Source organism: Cheilinus undulatus, linkage group 14, assembly GCF_018320785.1.
Source record: "Cheilinus undulatus linkage group 14, ASM1832078v1, whole genome shotgun sequence".
NCBI classification, from domain to species: domain Eukaryota; kingdom Metazoa; phylum Chordata; class Actinopteri; order Labriformes; family Labridae; genus Cheilinus; species Cheilinus undulatus.
In genome coordinates, this window is record NC_054878.1 from 41,180,469 (window position 1) to 41,205,221 (window position 24,753).

Below are 24,753 nucleotides of genomic sequence, written 5' to 3' on the forward strand. Positions count from 1 at the left end.
CTTAAGTACATGTAGCCAAAAGTAACATGGATAAGCAGCTTATTTAGGTGCTTTATGAGCTTAGCTTTGGCTACATAAGCTTCAACTAAAGCTAACACAGCCATGCTAGCTATATAATTAACATTACTTTTAAGCCAATGTAGCACAGTTGGCTTTAGCAATGTGAGCTGTAGCATATGTTGCTAAACCTTACATAGATATGTAGCTTATTTAGCTGCTTTGCGAGCAAAGCTTTAGCTTTGTTAGCTATGTAGCTACATTAGCTACATAGCTATGTTTTCTAAATAACTGTGTTAGAAACTTTTATGGAGGACACGCTTTTTCTGTAAGCACACTGTTTACGCGACTTTATCAAACCTCTTGTAATCAGGTTTTGTGGGTCAGATTTTTAACTTACTGAGTCTGGCAGAAACTGTCTCAGATAAACGGTCTGTAAGAGGGACCGCCAGAGATGTTCGACCTACGGTCAGACCTACTGCTCACAGCAGAGACAACACTGCTGAAAAGTTTAAAAGACAAATATATGTATATATATGCTGGCTGCCACTGGTGTAGCGATTAGCTTGGATGTGGCCGCCGTAGCCATTTTTATGTGAACTTTGCCACATTTCTTTAAGAGCCACACTGAAAGCTTGATTTAGCTTTGATTTAGGCTGTTTGTTTTGTTTTTACATTCCCTTACTGTGCATATCATTCAGTTGATGGTTGGTTTTATATTGTGCTACATGCTTTTTGATCTATGCTACAAGATTATTAACCCCTGTAGCACCAGAGCTATGGGCACAAGAAAAAAAAAAATATTTTCAGTTACAGGTGGGCGGGTACAATTTACATGCTTAAAAACTATTTTACCATAAAAATCTTGATTTTATTTTGAAAATATATGTGCCCACTTTCTATTGGGAACAAAAGCAACAATCTGTGTTGAAGTATTTCCCTGTTTAATTTGAAATGCATTGAAAATGTAAGGTGGAGTACCTGCAAATGAAAGAAGCCTTAAATGTCATTGACCCATACACAAATGTTTTTAACAATGCTATACTAACAGTTATTATTATTGGGGCTCTGATATCGGTTTTAAGGAGAGCTAAGGTGAGCTTGTTTAACAGAACATGAGGCAAAATGATCGTATTTGCCACCTTAAGGGAAATAGTTGCAAGTTTAGTGGACATGTTTTTATCAGAAGACGTATTTGTTAAAGTGGGAAAACATGAAGGAAGAGTTGAAGCAAAGTTTAACAGATCAAGAATGTCTGAAAAGTGTCCCAGTGTGGAAAGTTTGGTTAATGAAAGAAGGATTTAGGAGAGGGTGGATATTTGAGTTGATGGTTTTCTGTAATTAAAAGCAAATTAAGGCAGAGGAGGAGATCTGGTCTGTGATTGGCGGAGAGGAGGCAGAGCTGGGTGTGCGAGGGGAGGAGGAGGAGGATCCCTTCAGTGCGTCCTGCCGCACTTCCAGTGCGTAAAGAGCGCAGCAGAGAGTCTCTCCCCTCTCCTATGTCCACTGTGTGTCCTTCACGGCCCCCACGGATTATTTCGGTTTCCTCTCCGCGCTCATACACTCCGCACGCGCTCTCAATGAAGCTTGGCTCTTCTTCGTGACTTTGTTCGCCATGAGCTGCCTGGATGTGATGTACCAAGTGTTTGGTCCTCAGCCTTATTTCAGCTCCTACAGCCCCTATCACCACCAGGTATGGATCCACAAACGCTTCTTAACGCGCTTATTCACTTTTTAAAACTTTTGATGGGAGGAGAGAGGGCTTTGTTTAGTTTCAATGTCAGTTTGACAGGCAGTTAAACTTTATGGCATACCGGTTAAACAACTGCTATTTATGGAAATGACAATATGATTCAACTCTAAGTCCTTGAAACAACTTATCACCCTCCACAATTACGAAAGTTAAACGGCCTTTAAACACCTTTAGAGCTCGGCACTGACGCATTTCCTCACAGTAACGAACTCCACCAGTGCGTAAAGCGAGCGTAAAACTTTGTGCCAGCGTCACTAATTTTGATAATTATCTAATTTATCGGGGTTTAAAGGAGCAGTCTCCAACAAAGATGCTTATATTAACTCATTTATATGATAAACTGCTTAATAAAATGTTAATTTACTAAACAGTTGGTTCTTTTATTTTGAAAATACAGTAATAAACGTCATTAAAGTCCAAACTGACTGAGTCATTTGGAGTCATCAGCCTCTTTTTTGTGTTTGTACACAAACTCATTTCTAAGCGATTTAAAAAAGAAATAAACACATAAACTCGAGTGAATTTTGCTTGCAGCATTTTTGCCTCTGCAAGCAGCTCAGGCCTTCACTTTGGCGTTTTATATCCTAAAATAAGATATTTATCTGGTCTTCAGTAGGGAAAAATGTATTTAAAGTATACAAAATGTTAGGACGGTGATTTTTTTTTTTCCAAGGGGGGTCCTGATATCTTAAAGGTCTCCTGAGGCTGTTAGGAGGGGTCAAAAAACTTAGAAGAAAAATCAGACAAAAATAAAGAATTGAAAAAGCAACTAATACATTTGCTTGTGACAATAACATTCAAATATGTATTTTTAGGGTTTATTTATCACCAAATGCTAAATAGATTTTGTTTTTAATGCCAATGTTTCAAATAAAAAAGAGGAAAATCCCATTTCATATAAAATCTGACAACAAGAGTGCTGAAGTTTTTATTTTTAGAATCAAGTACAGGACATTTAAGCATAGGATCCCTGCCAGAGGTGAGGCTGGATGTAGTCCTTGACATGACAAGGTTTACTAAAGTTCACTATAGTGTGTCAAATGGAACTCATTTTGTACTTATATCATTTAGCCACACTAAAACAGTGCATATGCTCAGTTTTAAATGTATCTGTTGCACTTAACATGTCAAAACTGGACTATTTTTTAAGTATAAGCAGGTTCACTTCCACAAAACTAATAGTTGTATTCTGTCTCATTTAAAATAAATGTACTACTGTTGGACTTCACAACCAAAACTGCTCCAAACAATCACTGTTCAGTAACCATATTCATATGTATGCTCGGTACACATATCTGTAACAGCTGTATATAATTTGTAAGTTACATTTTATATTTCCTAGAAACAGAAGCAGGCGCTCCACCTTGTTTGTTAAAAATCAACGTAAATGTTGAGAATATAACTTAAGAGTGCTTACCAATGGACTGCTTACCAAGCTAAACTTAAAAAGTGCACAAGCTCAGTTTTAGAAGTATTTGTTGCATTTTAACATGTATAAATTGGACAGATTTAAGCATAAGCAGGTTCTCCCCCACTACAGTAATCAGAGTTTGCTGTCAATAATAAAATAAATCTACTTTTGCAAAATAAAGATGTACTCCACTTAGTTACACTCACTTTGCAAATCTCCTTCCTCACTTTGTAAATGTATCTGAAGTGAAATTAAAGCATATTTTATGAATATATATCCACAGATGATTCTAGACTCTTTATAGGAGTGCTGGAGGATACCCTAGATTTCATGCCAGTACCCTTAAAAAAATTTAACAGGAGCAAGTGCAGCACTAGTTTTTTTTTTTAACTGACATAAATGTTGCACATATCATATTTAAGAGAGCAAAACACAAAATTCTAAAATGCTAAGTCCATGTTAGGATGCAGATCGTTCCTCATTAAATGGCAGAAAACCCCAGAAGTTAAAAATGCAAAAGGAAGTTTTTGTGTGATATGTAAGTTTAGGCATTTTAACTTTGCTGATCTGTTATTTAGGTGTTAGAAAAAGGACTGACACAGTGCAGAGAAGCTGAGGGACAAGTCCTGCATGTAAACTTTGTTGTTATTGGCCCATTAGGATGATTTTATAAACATTACAATATAGGTCAACAGTTATTATGAGTTTATGAGCACACTTCAGAGTCTGATCCTAAAATCACCCCTGAGTAACAATCCCACTGTAAGCAAACTATAAATGTGCAGAAATTTATATAAAATACAGGAAAAATGTTATAACAGAATACTTCATTTAAATCAGTTCTCATGAGGTCAATCTGTAGAGCTCTACAAACATGGTAGAACAAATTAATCACACTTTTTAAAGTTAGCCCTAAATAAACTTTGACAATATTATGAATTAAAAAATATGATTTTAGCACTCAAATATGATGACTGAATGTTTAAAAAGTGTTTCTTTCTGAATGCTCTGCACCCAAAAACAACAACTTTTCTATATTTAAAGTTTACTTATTGTCCATATTAGAAATGATCTTATTTTGATTTAAAGACACAGTTTTCATCCTCTTCTGTAAGTACAATTCTTTCAAGGGTTTTTTCACTCTTTATACAGTAAAAAAATAATGCTCCTTTGTTGACTTCTCATTAAAAGTACAAAGCCTAAAAAAATCTGAACACTAATGTAACAAAATAATCATCCAGTGAAAATGACTTGTATTGAGTCCAATGAGACTTTTTGACTTTAAATTAGACAATAAACGCTCTAGGATTTGAGTTTTAACAGTGTAGGACCTTTGATCTTGCTTCCCAGAGTATTCATGTTAAAACTTTTGGCTGTTTCTTTGCTGTAAAAAAGGCAAAGACAGAAGGAAATAAGGCTGTATCCACCTGAAGTCTTTAATCTTTGCTTTTGTTACAGCAATAAATAAGTAGAGAGCATCATTTAGGAATTAAAATAGTTATAACTGCTGGTGCGCATGCAGGTAGGAGGAATGTTCACACTTATTTTTCTGTGTCTACAGAGTATACCCGCTTCTAAATCCCCTCTTCTAGAATGGCAAAGGCAACAAAAAGTAATCTGAGTACTCTAGTGCGTTGCTTTGTCCCCTAACAGTGCAGGTGTCTGGTGAGGGTTAAATCTGCTCCTCTTTGGCTGTTAATTTCCTAATGATCCTTCCTGAGGAGTTGAGTGACAAACAAACACTAAGGGCCCATTTTTAGGATATATGAAAGATGGTCTTAGATGTTCTGAAAGGTGGTCATCATCTGCTGGTTGGGCTGTTCGAAATGTTGAAATAAGAGTATACTATTTTATTTAAACTTCAAATTTGTGTTCCTACAAAAGGTTTAATGATTGTGAAAAATTTGAGCGCTGCAGGTTTCTTTTCTCCGAGGCCTCTCAGACATGTTAAACGCCTTTTCTCTCTCTCTTTAAAACCTCTCAGTCAACATGCAGGAATATTTCACATAGTGCCAAAACTCCTGGTGTCTGTCACATAAACAGACTCTGGCAATGCTGAAACGCTTTTCTCTGCAACCCAAGAGTGAAGATATTCAGCACAAGATTTGTCTGTAATTATTGGAGGGTTAATCTAAGAAATAAAACAGTGATTTAAGGGTATAAAGTAGATTTTTAATGAATTTCTTCATTTTTTAAGATGCAGTAAGTTATAAAGAACTGACAAAATAATTTAAAGCCTGCTGGTTTTCCAGTCTTTGCTGCAGTTACAGCATGTGGAGAAAGGTTAATATGAGCACAAATACTTTTCAAATTTTAAATGGATTTCCATCCTGCAGTTCACAAAAACAACATAAGAGCAGATAAAGAGGAGACCTACAGGTCATAGTTATTTATGAAATGTTTTTTTCAGCATCTTTTGCACTCATTATATCTGCACAATCAATTTATTTCAGCTTGTGGTTTAATATTTAGCCTTTGCAAAAAGAAAGCAAATTGGATCCAGATATCAACCTGAAAGCACTGCAGAAAAACTGCACTTTTACTTTGAACTACACGTGACAGCCTTTTATGAACAAATTTCTTTATGACTGTTATAAAAAAACATTGTCCCATTTGTAGAGAAGATCGCAAAGATGGATGAAAAGGTGGATTTAGTGGCATGAACACACCCGCTGTATCCAAAAAAGCAAAGTTTTAATCTTAAATGACACTGATTGTGAAGTGCATTTACAAAAACATGAATATTGCAAGAACATTAGTGCAAAATAATGATGACAAAAGCAGTACTAACTCTGTCAAGGTACTTAATGAATAAAGTAAAATATTCAAAAGCAATTTAAGAGAAAACATAAAAACATAAAATGTAGAAAAGCTGCAGTGGAGGACCTGTGCAGCTGTGCAGGTATGTGCATGTTCAAATACTTTAGTATGGAATTATAGAAGAGTGCAGTCCAGGCTGACATAAAACTGTTCTTAATTCTAAACATTTCTATCTCAGACAAAAAGGGTGAAATGTTTCATATTTATTGAGTCTTTAAAGTCTTAAATCTGCCTTGAATCTTTATCTAAAAATGAGAGCATGTCAGAGGACGATCAGACAAAACATTTGTATAAAACACGTCTGTACAAATCTGTATGTCATCCTTAGAAACTGGCCTTGTATTCTAAAATGCAAGACCCCCAGGACAGCGGCAGCCGGCTCGGCCCCGTGGGCCCCCCGGCAATCAAAGAGGAGGACAAGGAGCTGCCACCAGGAGCCGAGTACCTGAGCTCTCGCTGCGTCCTCTTCACCTACTTTCAGGGAGACATCAGCACCGTAGTGGACGAGCACTTCAGCCGAGCCCTGAGCCACACGACCGCGTACCCCCCCTCAACCAGCCACAAGGCCATCAGAGGTGTGTTTGTGTGTCTCAAGACTGTCCGGCATATCTGAAAAATCAGTGCTTACAAATAGTTTTATATCATTTTTGTACTGCGTTCTGCATGTTTTTGAATGTATTTATGTATTTCTAAGACCTGAACTGTTTACAAAAAGTTGCTGTTGGTTTGTCTAGTTGCACAATTTTCACCAGCAATTTTTCATCAAGTATAATCATCCAAAAGATTGCCTGTCAAATTTTACTCTACATTTCACAAGTTTATACTAAATAATCTTGGAATAAAAAGCTTCTTTTCATGTGATGAAGTGGTCAAGTATCTGGGTGTCTTCGGAAAACACAAAAATGTTTATTTAAATAACAAGATAAATCATCACCAGAAAATGATTTGTTTTTTCCTGACAACAAGATAATTTTTTAAGTACAGATGCCCTGAGCAATTGGGAACTACTCATTATTGGATATCTTTTTTACAAAGTTGTTTTTAAGATATATTTTAGGGCTTTTCATGCCTTTACTCATAGAGGAGGACAGTGGATAGAATTGGAAACAGGGGTGAGCAAGAAGAGAAGAGACATGCAGGGGAGTAGCCACAAGCTGGACTTGAACCTGGCCACCCACGTTCAAGTCCTCTAGGCCATCTGCACCCCTTGGCTGATCTTCATTGAACATATGATTGGTGGGATCAGAAGTAATGCCGCTTGCCACTGTACATCGTGCTTCTGTCTGCTGGAAGAAGCACTGTGTGTGCCTGCCAATAAGTATTGAGCACATCAGCACTGTGAGTCAAATTAAAATCAACACCTTAAACTGCCGGCTTTAAAAAACAAACAAGGGATGCACATATGTATTGACTTTTTGCTAATATCCAATGTGCTGCTATTTCCAAATTAACTCTAACCAAACCTATAGTCATTCTGATATTTAAATGTGGTTCCGACCTAAAACTTCAGTCCTTAAAACACACTTTCAAGTGTAAGGAATGATGATGAATAAAGAAAAAATCTTCAGCTGACAGATGTGTCTCGATCCATTGTCTGCTCGGCTAATATTTGCATTATTATAGCCAAATATTGTTTGTAAGTACCCATGGAAATGTTTCATAACTACCTTTATGATAGTTCACTTTTTAAGCTAATATCTGCTAATATAGATATTATGCTGATCTTAGCATGCATCGGTACCGTCAGCTCATCTGCAGCTGCAGATCAGTCCTCCATGACTCAAAGAAACTGGGGTAAGATCCACAAAATTTTGTAATAAATCCTGTTAGTTAAATCAGTAGTCTAATATTAGAGTATATATTTGAACCTGCACAATGGAAATGTAGGTTTTGTTGAAAAAAAAAAAAGTAAAAACTAGGCCTGCAGCCAACCAAACAAAAATTTGCTTTACTGAAATACACCCAAGCACCAACTGACCAACTGGTCGTTGGAGTTAGATAACAAAACTGCATGTAATCTTGAGATCAGTTAAATCTGTGGAAGTGTCCCCATTGCGTCCTCCTGGTAGTCCCAAAGAACTTAAAAATTACAAGCTTTTTGCAGCACTTTAAAATATTCTTAACCTCACTCACTTCAGATGATGATTTTTTTTCTTAATTATTAACATGACCCATTTGTTCCAGCCCAGGTTCTGTAATCCAGTGGCTCTCAAAGTTGGGGGTCAGGACCCCCTGGGGGGGTTGTGAGACACTCAAAGGAGATCGCCAGATATCTTCCAAAAAACAAAGAGTATTTTATTATTTCAAATTGTATATTTCACCCATTTTTATAAACATATATGCATGAAGTTAGTTAAATGTGAAATAAAAGCATCATCATTTGGTGAGATTTATGCTGGAATCAAAGTAATGTTTAAAAACTTGTGCTGCGAACAACTGTTCTTGAATGTGGACGGTTGTGCTTTAGGCCAGTGAGGGTCCCCGCTCTCTAGCAACTTAAGTTTGGGGGATCACAGGCTGAAAAGTTTGAGGACCCCTGGATTAATTGACAAGTATTTAGCAGACAGCACGCAGCATTTACTCACCGAGGTGAAGAGGAGAAAAGCCCACAGGCTGGGACGTAAAGAGAAACTTTTAAGAACTAAGAGACATTGCTGTCTCTCTCCTCTGCTCTCCATCTGTGTAACAAACATCGAGGTTAACGAGCGCCTTTTAATGAGATGATAAAGGGACTTAATAAAACTTAATAAAACCAGTGAATAAAACAAGCAACAAGTGGTAGAGGCTGTGACAGGACGTAGCAGAGACACCCGCAGTGCCACTTCAACCTGCTTCTATGACAGCGATTATTGGTTATTAAGAGTGAAACCCTTTTGAAACAATCAGAAAACAACATATTCTGCACTACTCCTTTGCAACTCTCTCTCTACCTGCACACTGCTGTGCACTTGTCTCTCTAATTCAATCTTCTGCAAGCTTCCGCATGCCCACAATTGTCTGACCAACAAGATTTTTATCGGATAAGGGCTCATAGACAATTTGATTTCTTAGCAAGGCTCTATGAAGATGCTGCAACAGTTAATGTTAATGTTCTGAGACTTGTAGTAATAGGCATAATCATTTTGATAACTGTTTTAATTAATTCCCATATATGAACACATGCAATGAATGAATCATCACATTGTGTAATTCAGGTGTTCTTATTGTCGGATAATTGTTGCATTTCTCCTTGGGTGGTTTTTGTTCTGTTCTGTTGAACAGTGGAAGTAAAAGCATGGTTTTGACTGAATAAGAACGGCTTTTTTATCAGGTTACTCTGCAACCTGTAGGAGACGGACCAATCAGCTGATATATCAGAAGACTAAATATGATCGTATTGGCCAGTCTCACTCATAAATGATCTGTACTGGTATTAAAAAATGTGATCATGGTATCCCTAATGTACCCCCTCGAAAATTGTTTCTGGTTTATTTGATGAATCTTTATTTCAACCTCCAACAGCACCATCATGTTTGTTGCAGCACTGTGAGCATAGTATGCTCTGCTTTTAAAAAATTTCTCACATCTTCATCTGGCATTTTCAGCTCTCGTTAGTCACTACAGTTGTAAAGGTAGAAGTCAGAAAAAAAAGTTTTGTTTCTTGTTAATTAAGAGTCTCAAAGTCTTGTCAGTCTGGTGAAAAAGCTGGTTTTCTAGTGCAAGTCTACGGCAGGCAGTGGTTAGATTTTACATATATATATTTATATCCAGAGGCCTGTACCTAATAGTTGTGTTTGTTTTTCTACAAGTTGTGGTTTGCTTTTAGTTTTAGTTGTAAAATGCCTCTGCCTAAGATGCAATTTGTCAGTTTGTCTGCAGATAAAGGTAACACAAAACTGGAGCTAAATTCCTTGTATATTCATTCTGTTTTTTGCGAGTAAAACATCTTTATGTTATTAAAGAACGAAAAGCTGAGACAACAAAATAAAGCTATTCTGAAAACGCTCAAAGTTTTCAAAATCAAACTCACCTAAATATGCCTCTGCAGCAGTCGTTGACAGATCATTTTCCACAGAGTTATAATATTCCCTCACACTGTGTGACTGTGGATTTCTGCTTTTACAGACGGATCATTCCCCATGAGTCAGAGAAGTTTCCCTCCGTCTTTCTGGAACAGTTCGTACCAGCCGTCCGTCTCCTCCACACTGGGCAGTGCTCTGTCAGCTCCCCACACAGACCTCCCCTTCCACGGGGACCCGTACTCCTCGGCCTCCCTGCACAGCCACCTCCACCAGCCAAGCCCCGACGCCTGGCACCCATCACATCACCACCACCATCACCACCATCCTTACTCACTAGGAGGCGCTATAAGCACCCAGAGCTCAGCCTATCCACGTCCAGGTGTTCACGAGATGTACAGCACGGCATTCGACCCGCGCTACAGCTCTCTGCTGGTGCCGTCGGTGAGGCCTCACCACCGCCTGACGTCCGGCAGCTCGGTCCCAGGGCCCAGCGCCTCGCCATGCGACCTGGGAGGAAAGGGGGAGTCGGGGTCGGGTTCGTCTTGGAGCGGTGCGTTTACAGGAGCTGGATCAGAGATTGGACTCAACATGGACACAGGTAATGTCAACTCTTAAAGCTGTACATCCTTCCACTAACATTTCACAATCAGTCTGGTAAAGATCCTGATGAGGCCTGTATCACAGAACCAGCCTACTTATGCTACATGATAATCAGATCAGTGAGGATGAGGAGCAGGCGCGCAGACATCACAGCGCACTGAATGCACAGAGCTTTTGGAAATCATCAGTCTGTTAACAGAGACTACAGTCTGCACTGCTTGTCACTCACCTCATAGGTAAGCTGAGCTACTTTAAAACAGCTGGTGAGTTGATAGTTTGGCTTCTTCTTCCTCCACCTGCATGTAACTGTGCACCGTGCCCCCTCTCCCTCACTTGCCCCACACTGCACTGTTTTACTGTGTGCTGCAGGGTTGGCAATTCAGCTTTTTGCCAGCCTGCTACTGTGGCTGGTGGATTGAAAAGTCTATCAGCCAAATTATCTTTATCAGCCTCTAAATTTAAACTGTCAGAATAATCAAGGCTTACAAGTGACAGGCTATCTTATAAATGTTGGCATTTTAAAACTAAGAAGAAAATTATGTTCATGGACTTGCTTATAAAAAAGCACTGTTTTTCTTACTTAAGTTGGCTGAATTGTGGCTTTTTAAAACCTCTATTTCAGCTATGTCCTCATTGGTTGATTCCACTGTAACTAAACCTTGAGCAAGACTCAGAATGATTAACTTGAAGGGAATTGTGGCAAAGACTGTGATTCAATAACATTGTTTTCAGTCACTTATCACTCTCTTGTCGTGCTTATTTCCAACCCTGGTGTGCTAGCATAGTGGAGCAGGCTGGCAATGCCACAAGAAAAACGGATACAAACGTATCTCATTGAGTGCCATTGACGTATATATACGTCATTTAAAAACCAACGCTTGAGTGCCAGTGACGTATATATACGGCAAAGTGTTTTTTTGGCAGCTGGCACAAGGGGGCGCTCTCACGCTACCTGTGCGTAATTTGGGGGCTTCTGGGATACATAGTCGGAACACTACAGTCAGAAGTGACGGTAGATCAAACATCAGAGGTGGAGACCCTGGGGTCAAAGAGCAGAGTGATTGTTATGGAGGTAATCTAAGCTAAAAGTTCTAACTTAGACGCTGGAAGAAACTTTAAACTTTTGCCTGAGAAATCGCTTACTTACTGAAACCAACACTGAACTTAATGACAGCGAATCCAGGGATCGGCGCTTTATTTCATCTGTCTATGTGGTCAAGAGGCTAAAGAATGCTGCGAGGTTCGCCCCCATGCATCGGAGAAATAAGGAAGTCTCTCGCCAGCTGGATGCGTACAGCGACAAGCAGGGGAGGATGTCAAATCAAGAACAGAACAAGCTACAAACAAACTTTTTTTTTCCATGATGAAATAGAGAGATTCTTCTTTCATTTGAGCTATTTGGTGTTTTCAGAATCATAGTACAAAATATTCTATGGGTCTTGAAAGATGACTCAAAATGGCCAAAAACGCTGGCACAAGGCACTTTCCATTTTATAAAAGGGCTGGCACTCAATGAGTTAAAAATCTAGTGCAAAATATAATCAGTGTCATGTAGCATGAATTTTAATACAAGCTCATTAGACTACGGGGTTATCTACTGACAAAAGCAACTTGTTACGTCACTACTTACAGTGAGACAAACGCGTTGGAGTACTTTGAAATTCAACCACTCGTTCAACCTGCCGGTTATCAAAAACGGCATGTTGCTGATGGCATGTCTGCCTACCCAACTCTACAGTCGCTCTACAGCCACTTTAACCGCCCATAATCCGTCCCTCTGCCCTTTGAGAACATTACTAAAAGACGTTAAAACTTTTACAGCCCTTTAATATTCTTAGTTTCACAACAAACAGGACAGAGCTATACAGTGTTACAGAAAGGTCCTGTACAATACTTGGGAACAGTTACAACGGCTACATAGCCGCAAACAACAAAGGAGCTTTTTAATGTGAGGTTCGTCATGATGTTTCTCTTTCCCTTTCATCCAAAAAAAGGGATACAAAGGAAATAATTCCACAATGCCAGGTAGCCACCTTACTATCCCAATAAGGAAGGAGAGAAACAGAATCAGCGCTGATGCTGAAACTCCTAACTCTGATGATAAAGGTAACTAATTAAGATCACAACTTGTAAAACTAACGCATTACGTTACTTGTTCCAACAAAAAGCAATCTGTGGACTTAAGGACGTCTTTGACTTCCCTTCAGTCTAACCCAGCTTGGGCCCAAAGGGAGGAATAGGGATTCTGGCTCAACCTAGCACCAGGCAGCTGGCCACGTTCAGTCGGTCTTGGGCCAAATCCAACCTCTATAGGCCAGTTTCGACCTAATTTTTTTTTGTTGGTCATTCACAGTGGCACTGTGTCAGACTATGCAACAAAAATCTTGTCCTGCCATGGCAGGCAGACTGGCCGTACTACAAGAGTGATCCTGACCACACATCGTATGTTGGCGTCACTTCTGTCTCTGTGACTGTTTGAGAGTTTGCAGATTGTCACACGCTCAAATAAAGTGATGTAGCGGTCTTTTACTTGTAAAAGGAAAAAAAAACAACAAATAAGAGACAATTATGGATGAAGCAAGAGAAAGGCTGTATGGACTGGTTCTGATTGAGGTAGAACTTAAGATATGCATGTGATAATGTTAATAAAGTAAAATGTACACATTAGTTCCTTGGAGGGAGAAAAAGTAGGGACTGTTCATGCTATTTTAATGCAAATATAAGGAGCGAATGCTGTCCTGTTAGTAGGCGTAAGGATTCACGTCGTTGGTTGACATCAGGTCAGGGTTTCAAATTTGACAATGATGTAAGAAAATTTCTGACATGCTGGTCTTGTTGAGTCGTGGTTGTGGGGCATCTTGGATGCTTTGTAAAGATGTAAATATGTCTAATACAAGATCATTTGTCACTCCTGACAGTCAAAATCGGGCCCAAGTTTAGACGATAAGCTGCAACATTGCAGTCCAGCCGAGCTGGCTGAATTTGTGTAGTCTGAGCTGGCCTTAAGTTGAGGTCATTTTTTACTCTATATTCTAGTAAATCCTCAAATATCTACACTCTGACAGGCTTTTATTTTCTTGCAGTTCTCTCAGAAGAAATGCCACGTTTGGTTTTCAATGTTTGACAAAGCTGTCAATGTATTTCTTTTTGAAACCGTTTTCCCTCCTTGTAGTGGCATTCTCATTATTTTCTGGAGAAACATGCTGCACAATACAGCCATGTAGCAAAGTTACAGCCTTAAACCTGATTCAGATGAAGATTTTTTCCCCTCTGCCTCAGATCAACTTACCACAAGTGTTTTGAATGGACAAACTTACCGTCAGTCAGCACCTTAACGCCAGCTGTCAACTTGCCTTTCTGTTGCTGTCTTTCTTTCACCCCCCCTCTGCCTCGGGCCTTTCCTCCTGCTTTTATCAACAACACATTCAGGCCTCTCTTTCTAATCTCTCTTTTCTTGCTTTTCTCTCCTTCCTTTGCCTTTTCTTTCTTCCTTTCTCGCCTCCTCTCTCAGGTCTGCAGGCACAGGATAAGAGCAAGGATTTGTATTGGTTTTAGAGACCCCCCCATCTTCACTTCTACTTCAGCTGTAGTCTCTTTCCTCTGCTCCTGCTCTACTCTGTCGCTCTGCTGCTGTTTTGGGATGACTGACACAGAAACTGAAATTTACTCAGACAGCAGTTTTGTGCTGTAACTCCATCTGGTCTGCTTGCAGCTCGGTGTTACGGCGGACTGTGCAGCAGCGGCACAGCCCTGCTGAGCTGAGAGCCAGCAGCGTGGAAACAAAAGTGGACTCACAGAGGTGAAGAAGAAGAAAATCTGATCTTGAAGGTTTTGGACAGAGACAAGACTCTTTGTGCTTCTGTAACAGGCAGGGACAACATTCCTAAACTGGAAAAAAGTCTGGGGACAGACGGACAGAGACACATGTCGAGCTCCAAAGACTTGGCAGGACTCACCTCACTGGGACAACTGGGCAAAAGACACTGGGAGTGTTATAGCTTGAGGAGAGACTATGTTGGTGTCGAGGAGGCCGCACAGCAAGAATGTGACAGACTGTGGAAGGCAGGAGGAGTCCAAACACTTTGGTTTACATGGAGTATTTGGTACAATGTCAACTGTCTGTGTCAATGTTACTGTTTTATGGCACATTAAAAGTTAAATTAAACTGTTTCTGATGGTTTTAACTGACATCAAAAGATCTGAGAAGAAGTTTAAACTGTTTTAAATCACAGCAATGGTCAACTTACTGTGTGTCCTAACAGCACACCAGCGTCAGAAATCAACTCACATCTTCTGCTAAATATTTAAAAATCTGCTCTGTGGATTTCACTTCTGCCATGACATAAGAACTATTTGTAAAGGTAAGTATTACCTGAGGACCTCCGATAATCTGTGTTGCATTTGCAGGGGATAAGTGAATTCAATAATGTACTCAAATTTACAGACATTTCTGAAGGAAAACATGAAGGTGCAGGATGGCTGCAGCAATGAAAACGCACAGTGAATTTTTATTTCTAAAGTTCATGCAGTGTTGCGCACATTGCATTCTACAGGTGATGTTTCCCCTCATGTGTCCTAGAAGCCAGCATTTCTAATACACAACATGTGCCAAAGTGTTCTTTTTCTATATACATATTTGGTGACAATTTTTAGATCTGTAGCTGTCCATGACTATTAAACTAGGGAACAATCTCCCGTAACGTAAAGTAAGTCACCTGTTCGTATCTGCAGGCTCGCAGATAGCAGTTTCAGGACTGTAGAACTCTGAGCCGTGTTTTTTTTTTTTTGTTTTGCAATAGCGCCACCCACTGAAGTGAAGGGGCTTTGCAATTAAACAAGTTGCAGCAGTCTCAGAACCGCAGATCTAGGACCAGTGTTTTTCCCTCGAGTTGAAATTTACAGTTCACTTGAAGTACTTTTTATGATAAGTGTTTCCCTGTAGTTTTATACATCTATTTTATGCATGTTTACTTCTGTAAGACATTTTTTTCACTAACATTACAATTGCTTGCTAAGAACAAGCTAAATAAGAGATATTTTTGGGTACAGGCTCTACATTTTTAAACAAATTCTGATAACACATTTATGTTCTCAATATAGATGAATGTCATTCCCAATATGAATTCCTTTATATTTAAGTTTTAAGTTTTAAGTTGGCTTAGTTTAACAAGTTTTTTTTTTTCAAAGCACCTTATTCTGAAGGACTTAATGGTAAGTACTTACCACATTGCTGTTGTGAGTAGTAGCAATAGCACTAGCAGAAGAATTTCCATGGAGCGCAGGGGGCCTAGTGGTTTAAGGCACGCCCCATGTACACGGTCAGCCCAGGTTTGAATCCCGGCTGTTGTGCTATCCCACGTCTCCCCCAAGATCTCTCATCCCTGTTTCTGATGCTGTCCTACTCTGTCGATGAAGGCATAAAAAAGCCCAAAAATAAATCTTTAAAAAAGAAAAAAATCCCACAAACGCATGTGCACAAGCAGGGTCCTATATCTACAGTCCTGAATCTGCTGCCTGCTCATCCACCCTTCTTGGTCAGAGAGAAAAGAAGATGAAGAAAGTCAAGCACCCCTCCAATTAATGTGTGTTAGAGCAAGATGTCTTGTGTGGAATATGATGAAGATCTGGCACTTGCAAAGAGAAACTGTAGGAAGCAGAGTAGAAGAGATGTGCATATGAAGAAAGCAGTGATGCAAGCGCACATTTGGCCAGCTGTTTAGATAAGTTATACAAAATCAAGCCATTCTTAAATATAAGTTGAAGTTAAAAAAAAAAGACGCGCTATTTATAACCTTTATGTGTCCAAACTTTAATAATCTCCTATGCAGCCTCTATTTTTTTAATTATTATTTTTTTGATCAGAAAAAGCCGCACATACCATTAAAAACACATAATTACCACCCTAAATTACAGAGATGCAGATTTGCAGAGGAGAAGTTTTACCTGTGGACCTCTGTGTGTACTGAAATATGGTCAGTCATTTGCCCTGGAATTTACATATGGGATTTAAAACACAGACATACTGCGTAATTATTACAAATTACCAGAGGTTTCTAGGTAAAACTAATCCCTTGGGAATATGGCTATATATGCGCTTTTATTATTATTTTATTTTGAAGGTGTAAAAACACTCAAGCTTTACCCGGGACCATCTGTGCCATGTTTTAAAACAAGCTACCAAATAGGGCTTGGTGATAATAACAAAAATCCAAATCAAGGTTAGTTACTCTTCAATTACAATTATTATTAATAATCCAACCACAGACTCAGTTTCTATTAATGTGCTGTATTAAACAGTCCCAGTACGACTGTTTTATTAGGCAACCCAAGTATATCCAGACAACTAAATTATGTTAAAATGTTCAGTGTTTTTTCTATGATGCCTATGAAGTTACAACACACAATACATTAACTGCAACCTCAATTCCAAAAAAGTTGGGACACTGTGAAAAATGCAAATATAAACATAATAGGATGTTTGTCAAATCTGATAAACCCATATTTTATTGACAACAGAACATAAACAACATATCAGGTATTGAAACTGAGACATTTCATCATTTCATGAAAAAAAGGGGCTCATTTTGAATTTGATGTCAGCAACACATTTTTTTAAAAAGTAGGGTCAAAGCCATGATTACCATTGTACAGTATTCCCCTCTCTTCTAACAATGGTCTGGGTAGTGAGGAGACGTGTTGCTAGAGTTTTAGGAGAGGAATGTCGTCCCTTCTTGTCTGATATAGTATTCCAGCCACTTAACAGTCCTGAGACTTCTTTGCCTGATGCAGGCTTTTGAGTTGTGTGCTGATAACAAGCAGGATGGTCCCTCTCCTCAGTGCCGGTGGTTTATTAAATGAATTTCAAATTTTGAGTCATGTGACCACAGAACAGTTTTCCATTTTCACCTCAGTCCATTTTAAATGAGCTTTGGTCCACGGGAGATGGCTTCATTTCTGGATGGTCTTCATACATGCCTTCTTGTCCATGCAGTGATTCTCTGAATTTTTTGATGATTATTATGGACCGTAGTTGATTGAGATATTTAAAGTCCTCACAAGTTTACACTGAGGAACAATTTTCTAAGATTGTTCCACAAATTTTAGACTCATTTTTCTCGCAGATTTGTGGACCTCTGCCCATCTTTACTTCTGAGGGACTCTGCCCCTCTAAAACGCTCCTTTTATACCCAGTCAAGTAACTGACATGTTGCCATTTAACCTAATAGTTGCAAATTGCTCACCCAGCTGTTTTTTATCAGTACCACTTACTTTTCCAGCCTGTTGTTGCACCGTCCCTGCTTTATTGAGATGTGCTGTGTACATCAAATTGAAAATTAGCTCATATTATTCTTGAAATAGTAAAATGCCTCAGTTTCAACATATGATAAGTTTTTTGATCTATTGTAAATAAAATATGGGTTTATGAGATTTGCAAATCAATGCATTCAGTTTTATTTTCATTTTCTATGGCGTCCCAACATTTTTGGAACATCATTGTATTTTAAAGAGGGGTTCAAAATAATTATCCCTCTAATGGATTAGCTAAAGTGGATAAAAAAAGCCATTTAATCCACAATAGATGCATTTAATAAAACTGGTTTAAAGTGTATTCAGTACAGTAAATGGATGCTGATATGAGCAACATTTCACCTTGACATCCACCTACTGAGTGAACTAAACTGTGCCAACTTTTTTGTTGGACTCAGTCAAATGATATTTTTATGAGGAGAGCAGAGATTAAAAACAAATCTTTGTGGCTGTCAGAAAAAGAAAAGTAAACTTCACACTGCTGGCTGCTGAGTGAGAGAGGGGTAGAGGAGCGAGGGCGAGGAGAATACTACGATGAATGAAGGGAATGACGGCTATTTGAAGCCACTTGACTCCTTCTCTCCCTGCTCCCCAGCAGCTGTCAACGACAACTGCTCCTCAACTCAGCCAACACACCCCGCATGACTGCATCATTAAGTGAGGGCCATGAACTTTTGATTTTTGTTTGAGGACCACTATTAAAACCACGGCTAAAAATATTATAAGTCTGATCTGTTGACATACATGTCTACATTACTAGAGGACCACCACTAAAATACAGCTGCAGAGATTTTTGACACAAAACACTAAATGAGCATGCTTGTTGAACACACTCATAGTTTTGGTTAACTTTTTACTGATCAGCCCATTTTTCAAACCACGAGTGTTTATAATCAGAGTGGTACAGAAAGTTTGCTGGGCTGTGTGCTGGACTCAGATCTCTTTGCACTGCTGTGTCCCATCTGTTGATTCATCCCAGACTGATGTGTGAGGTATGGTGCATGTTTTTTTACGGAAAAGCCCAGTTAGTTTGCGTCTGTAGTTTTCAAACAATACTTGTATTGTAAAAGTATTTTTGGAGAACATTCTTTAGTTAACATTATAACTGCCAATGGGTAAAATTTACCCAAGGCTGTTCTTCATTTGTATCTTACTTGATATGTGTACAATTTGAAAGACTTTCAGTCTTTGACTTTTCCTAAAAGTTTGTTTTATAGCACCTAGTGTCATAAAAACAATCTTTGGCTAAACCCAAATTTTGTTAATGGGCATTTATATATAGAACCACCATGCAGGTCAAATTTACCCCACAAGAAAGCCTTGATTTTCCCACTGTATTATTTCACACCAGCAATAAATAGATGGAATGGAATGCAATGGAAATACCTTCTCTCTATTGCAGCAATGCCTAAACAGAAGTTGACAGATCAACCTTCAACATCAGTACAACAGGGAAAAAAACATTTACCATTGATAAATGTCTAAAGGTAATCTCAGTGCTTTTAATACAGAAGGATCCGATGATGAGGAAGTTTCGGGATTAGCATTCAGTCCAAAGACGATTTTCTATGTGAATGGTTATCTTCCAACAGTGACCTAGTTCACTGTGGTTAATAAGCTGTTCAATGTCAGTGGTTAACTAATAGTCAGTGCTATTTATGAAAATCAAGGCATTTTAATGACAGGTAAATTTGACCTGTTGGCTGTTTTAGGTATATAGAGAACCACGGCAGTTCTAGTGTTAAGAAACTTGCAAAGTTACCATAGTTTTTCTCAGCATCTCTGTTAACTCTCCTTTTGTTTGTATTTTAATCATTTAAGACATCATATTAAGAGTGATCTTAACTCATGTGCAAACTCCATCTGATTCTCTGCCCTCCTTTTCTCTCATATATATTTTTTTCAAGCAGGGTTGTTTTTGCATCCATATATTTATATCGATTAGGCACCAGTTTTAGTAGAAAAAACATTTTATAAAAGCTGAGTTTCTAGAACCTGTATAATGTTAAAACTATCTCTGCACAGGTAAGACAAACATCAATGAAAAATGATCTATTTTTTCTTTAATGTGCATTAAAAAGGATATTTTATATAAGGACAAAGTTCGCCCTTTCAAATATAGAATTGATCCCTATAAAACACACAAGTACAGTACATGTACAGTATATGAACGTGTATACGTAAGGGAAAAAAGCCATCCCCCGCCTCCCATTAAAATCATGAATTAACTGTTCAAACACAGTTTCTGGAAAGCTGAGTTCACTTTCTGGCCACACCCAGGCCTGATCATGCCAGACCTGTTGAATCCAGAAATCCCTTAAACAGAACCTGTCTGACAATCTAAAGAAATTCCAGGGAACCACGGTTAGAGCCATTATCCACAAACAGAGAAAACTTGGAACAGCGGGGAACCTTCCAAGGAGTGGCCTGAAATGCAGTTTTAAGATGATGATATCATTTATTAAGAAAAAAAAAAAAAAAAAGAAATCCATCCAAACCTATCTGGCCCTATGTGAAAAAGTAATTGCCTCCTTAACCTAATAACTGGTTGTGGCACCCATGGCAGCAACTGCAAGTAAGCAATGTGTTTGCAGTAACTGGCAATGTCTATTTCTAATTGCTGTGGAGGAATCTTTGCCCACTCTCCTTTGCAGATCTGTTTTAATTCAGCTCCATCAGAGGGTTTTTGAGCATGAATGACCTGTTTAAGGTCATGCCACGGAATCTTAAACAGATTTAAGTCCAGAATTTGACTCAGCCACTCCAAAACCTTTATTTATTTATTTATTTTTAGCCATTCAGAAGTGTGTTTGGAAATGTCCTGCTGCATAAGCCTAGTGAAAGGCACAGCTTGGTCATTTCTAAAGAGGTTCATTCTTATGTCATTGTTATTACACAATCAAAACAGACTAGATAGTATTGGCTAAATTACACCCCATTCTCGTCTTCGGCCAGTATTAAGAACATTTATGAATTCTTTATTCAATTCATTCTCTGTGATTTTCAAAGACTTTTAACTGGCTCTGTGAGTGAAGTAAGTACATCAAGGACAGTATCAAGGGTGCCAGAATATTTTCTGAATCAAAGTCTTTTGACGTTTGTTTCATGGTCATATACAGTTGAGATCCTTCAGGTCATGATGTCTGAGTCTCCTGTAATAAACGGTATGAGTTACCTCAGCATTATATCTAGTTCATCATATTGGCAGAGACATTAATAACAAAACTGGTCTCACTGTGTGTCATGAACATTCACCGAAGGATATCTATACATGTGCAGGGACAAGATCAGACTTGGCTGTAGGTCATAGGGCTGAACGATTTAAGGAAATAACCTAATTGCGATAATTTTTTCCAATATTGCAATTGCGATTTGATATGCAATTTCTTTTTTAGTTCCTCATATTATGAATTTTCAACCAACTTAAGCAATAAATCATTCTATACTTTAACCAGCATAATATTAAATAGATACAACCAGGGCTGAAGGATTTAAAAATATATTTAATTGCAATTATTTACACTCATATTGCAAACTCCACATGAATTGTTGTGTTAAAGGGAATGATAGTATTGATGAAGAAAAACATCTACAAAAAGAAGAGAAAGATGATTTTTTTTTGTAGACTATTTAAAAATGACACTTCTTTGTTTGCATGATGTGTAGAGTATAAAATCTCTGCTGCAAAAAAAATAGAAAACTGGTATTTTGTCACACATTTCAGATTGAAGAAGTATTGCACCTGCGATTTGAAAATTGCAGTTGACCATATTGCGATTCAATCTAAATTTTGATTAATTGCCCAGCCCTAGTAAGTTGTACTGATGGTACTTTTCAGGGTAATTAACTTCCTGTTTGGATACAGACCTGCTTTTATTTTGAAAAGAAGAAAAGAAACTCAGGGTAAAGGCAATTTGAAGACTAAGACACAAACTTAACCACAGAAAAAAAGGAACTTGTTATGGATAGAAAAAATAAGGCAACAGTTAAAAGGTAAATGTTTCTTAAACTGAACTGAGACATCAGCAGTGGTGGATTTATTTGACATGCAGGGAGACCCTGACGTGGCTCAACCAAAGTGTGCTGAAAGCTACAATAATGTATGCGATTAATCACAATTTTAAAAAAATCAATGCATTAATTATTATTGCTCTTGATTAATCACAATAAAAATCATTAATGCTGACAGCTCTATTCATAGTATAAGCTTACTGATGGATGTCTGACAGCTCTCAACCCGGTAGAAAAGCCGTTCAATGAAGACTGACATTAGGTCACTGATGTTTTCATTGCTCATCAAACTCCAGTACATCCTCTATTCCAGCTCCCACTCTCTTGACCTTTATTGAATTCTAGTCTTTTTTTAATGTTGCAATACTTGAGCTTAGGGTGAAAGATCATCAGCAGCCTTCTGACCTTTTTAAGTTTTCCCTGTGTCGATCCTTTGAATCATTCTCCTGACTCAAACACAGACTACATATGTTTCATGTACGGTGTATTTCATATTTCAGTGGTGGTAGGGGTTATGGGCAAAACTCCTTGCAAAGACTGAGTGTATTTTCAGCAATTTGTTATTCAATTTGTTCTAGAGCTTAGCTCCTCTAGCATCACTTCTAAAATAACAAATGTATCAGTGAACAGTTAAAACTGCAGAAATATTATAAAGTGTATCATCACATGAGATAAAAAGCCAAACTTATGAGTTATAAGAGGCTTTTTCTAATAATGTAACTAGGCTAATAATGGCATTAACTTGACATCCAGTACCACTGTGAGAAATCTAGGCGTTCTGCTTGCTCGTGGTTCCGTCATTCTCTAAAAGTAGTATGGAAGGTAGATCCTTCAGTTTCAGGCCCCTCTCCTTTGGAATCATCTACCTGTCGAGGTCTGAGAGGCAGACACTCTGTCTGCCTTTAAGAGTAGGCTTAAAACTTTCCTCTTTCATAAAGCTTATAGTTTGGACTGGCCCAGGCCTGGACCAGACCTTAGTTAGTTATGTTGCTAAAGAAACTGTATTATTTTGGTTGCTAATATGTTAAACATTCACACAGTTGTTTCAATTCAGTCACAACAAAACGTGATAAATTCTTCTTGTCAAAATGTTTGTTTACAGAATTAGTATGGTAGCACTACCTTGTGCAATAAAGTCAAACACAGGCTCTGTGTTCTAATGTGGGCCATATTCCACTTTATTTCTAGAATTTGCTGCAGGCAACTCAAAACTGGACCACATTTGGTCCCCTAGCCATAGTTTGGACACCCCTGCACAAGGGCCAGCTTTTGATATGACAGATGATCAGGGGCCACTTTTGAATAAACAAAACTAATATAAACTTTTGCTCTGATTAACATATAATTGTGCTAGTATTTGTATTTTTTTCAAAGAGTTTAAGCATTTTTCAGGCAATAACAATGAGTTCCTACTGCCCACACTGCAGCCACCCATATAAGCTGCATATCTGAGGGTGTTATGCCTTCAGTCGCTGGGTTTGCTACTCATATGCTATGTTGTGATTGGTTAAAAACAATAGGAAACAACAGGAAATATGCATTTTAAGTGGAAGGCTGTCAAAAACTACAGATTTAATCAGGGCTGTGATTGCTGAGTTTTGTGTTTGTGATGCATCATATTTCCTAATAATGGCTGACAGGTAGATTTTTATAAAAATATTTCAAATTGTAAGTCATTCTTGATGAAACTAAAGAATAATGATCTTTGTTGGAGTTGATTTCATATCTTTGGAGATTTAAAGACAAAAGATACTATAAAAAAACACAAAATATTTTATCTTCTGTACAATTCCTGAGTTTATTTATCTTTTGGGGCTGGATGGGAAGCTATGGGGGCCTGATATGGCCCCCCGGGTTGGCCTGTTGGCCAGTTGATGAACACTGCAATAGAAAAATTAACACGTTAATTAGTGCTGGTTAATCACTATTCTTGGCTACCATTACACCATGAAGCCAAAAGAACACTCGGAGCAACCCAGAGAAAAAATTATTGAAATGCAAAAGCCAGGGGATGGACACAAATCATTCCAGGGCACTGAGTACAGAAAGCAATCAAGTCAACACACAGACAATTGCAAAAGTAGTAAGAAAGAAGAAACAAAAGGAAAAATGGAAGAGAAATAAAGACACTCCATTTCCTTAGTTTGTTGTTATCATATTTCATTCATCTGTCAGGAGCCATTCTTTTTTTAATTAGATTGTAAGTAACCTGGGGGTTTCCACCTCAGATACCTGTTGGGTCATCTGAACTATTTCTCATAATTGATCAACTTTTTATTTCATAATTATGGCTTCCTTTCTCTTAATTTGGATTTAAGTTTTTTAGATAATTACCAAACTTTTGGTTTTCTTTTTGAAGTGGTGGAAATGTGCCTGCATATTTCACAGATTAAAGGATAATTTATTTATTTTTTATCACTGACAAGTTTACAGTCACAAAGACACTACAGCAAAATGTTTCTGATAGTATTAATTTGAATAAAAATATAGAGAGAGATATGCTGGTCAGAGATAAATAAATGACAGCCACAAAGACAATTCAGTTAGAGCCATATGCTCCGTTTCTCAGAGGCTCTGTGTGTGAATTAGTTTCAGCTGAGAGCGAGACAGCTGTAGATTAATATCAGCTTCTGACTGGAGAGATGACGGACATGAAGAGGATGGAGAGGTCCTGTCTCTCTCTCTGTCACTGTTAGTACTCACAGCTCTCACCATTCTGTTATTTTTGTCCTTCTAATCTTTCTTTTTATTTCTCCTCTTAGAAGCAATTAAAAAAGACAACAAATGCTTTTTTCCCTCAATGATGCGAGAGTCGATTAGTCGCTTCAGTGGAACAGGAAGATGTGGAGCTG

The 24,753-nt window shown here is 38.2% G+C and overlaps 1 protein-coding gene across 2 annotated transcripts; it reads left to right on the top strand.

The window, feature by feature from the left end:
* The first annotated feature begins 1,476 nt into the window (after nucleotides 1–1,476).
* vgll2a (vestigial-like family member 2a) lies at nucleotides 1,477–14,717 on the top strand. 2 transcript variants are annotated; one of them, XM_041805863.1, is made up of 4 exons: nucleotides 1,477–1,690; nucleotides 6,310–6,556; nucleotides 10,086–10,580; nucleotides 14,094–14,717. In XM_041805863.1, the coding sequence occupies exons 1-4, from the start codon at nucleotides 1,613–1,615 to the stop codon at nucleotides 14,135–14,137; spliced, it is 864 nt and encodes a 287-aa protein (XP_041661797.1). In that variant the 5' UTR covers nucleotides 1,477–1,612; the 3' UTR covers nucleotides 14,138–14,717. The 2 variants fall into 2 exon arrangements, with proteins under 2 accessions (XP_041661797.1, XP_041661796.1); XM_041805862.1 differs by having other exon boundaries at nucleotides 14,295–14,717.
* The last annotated feature ends 10,036 nt before the right edge of the window (nucleotides 14,718–24,753 follow it).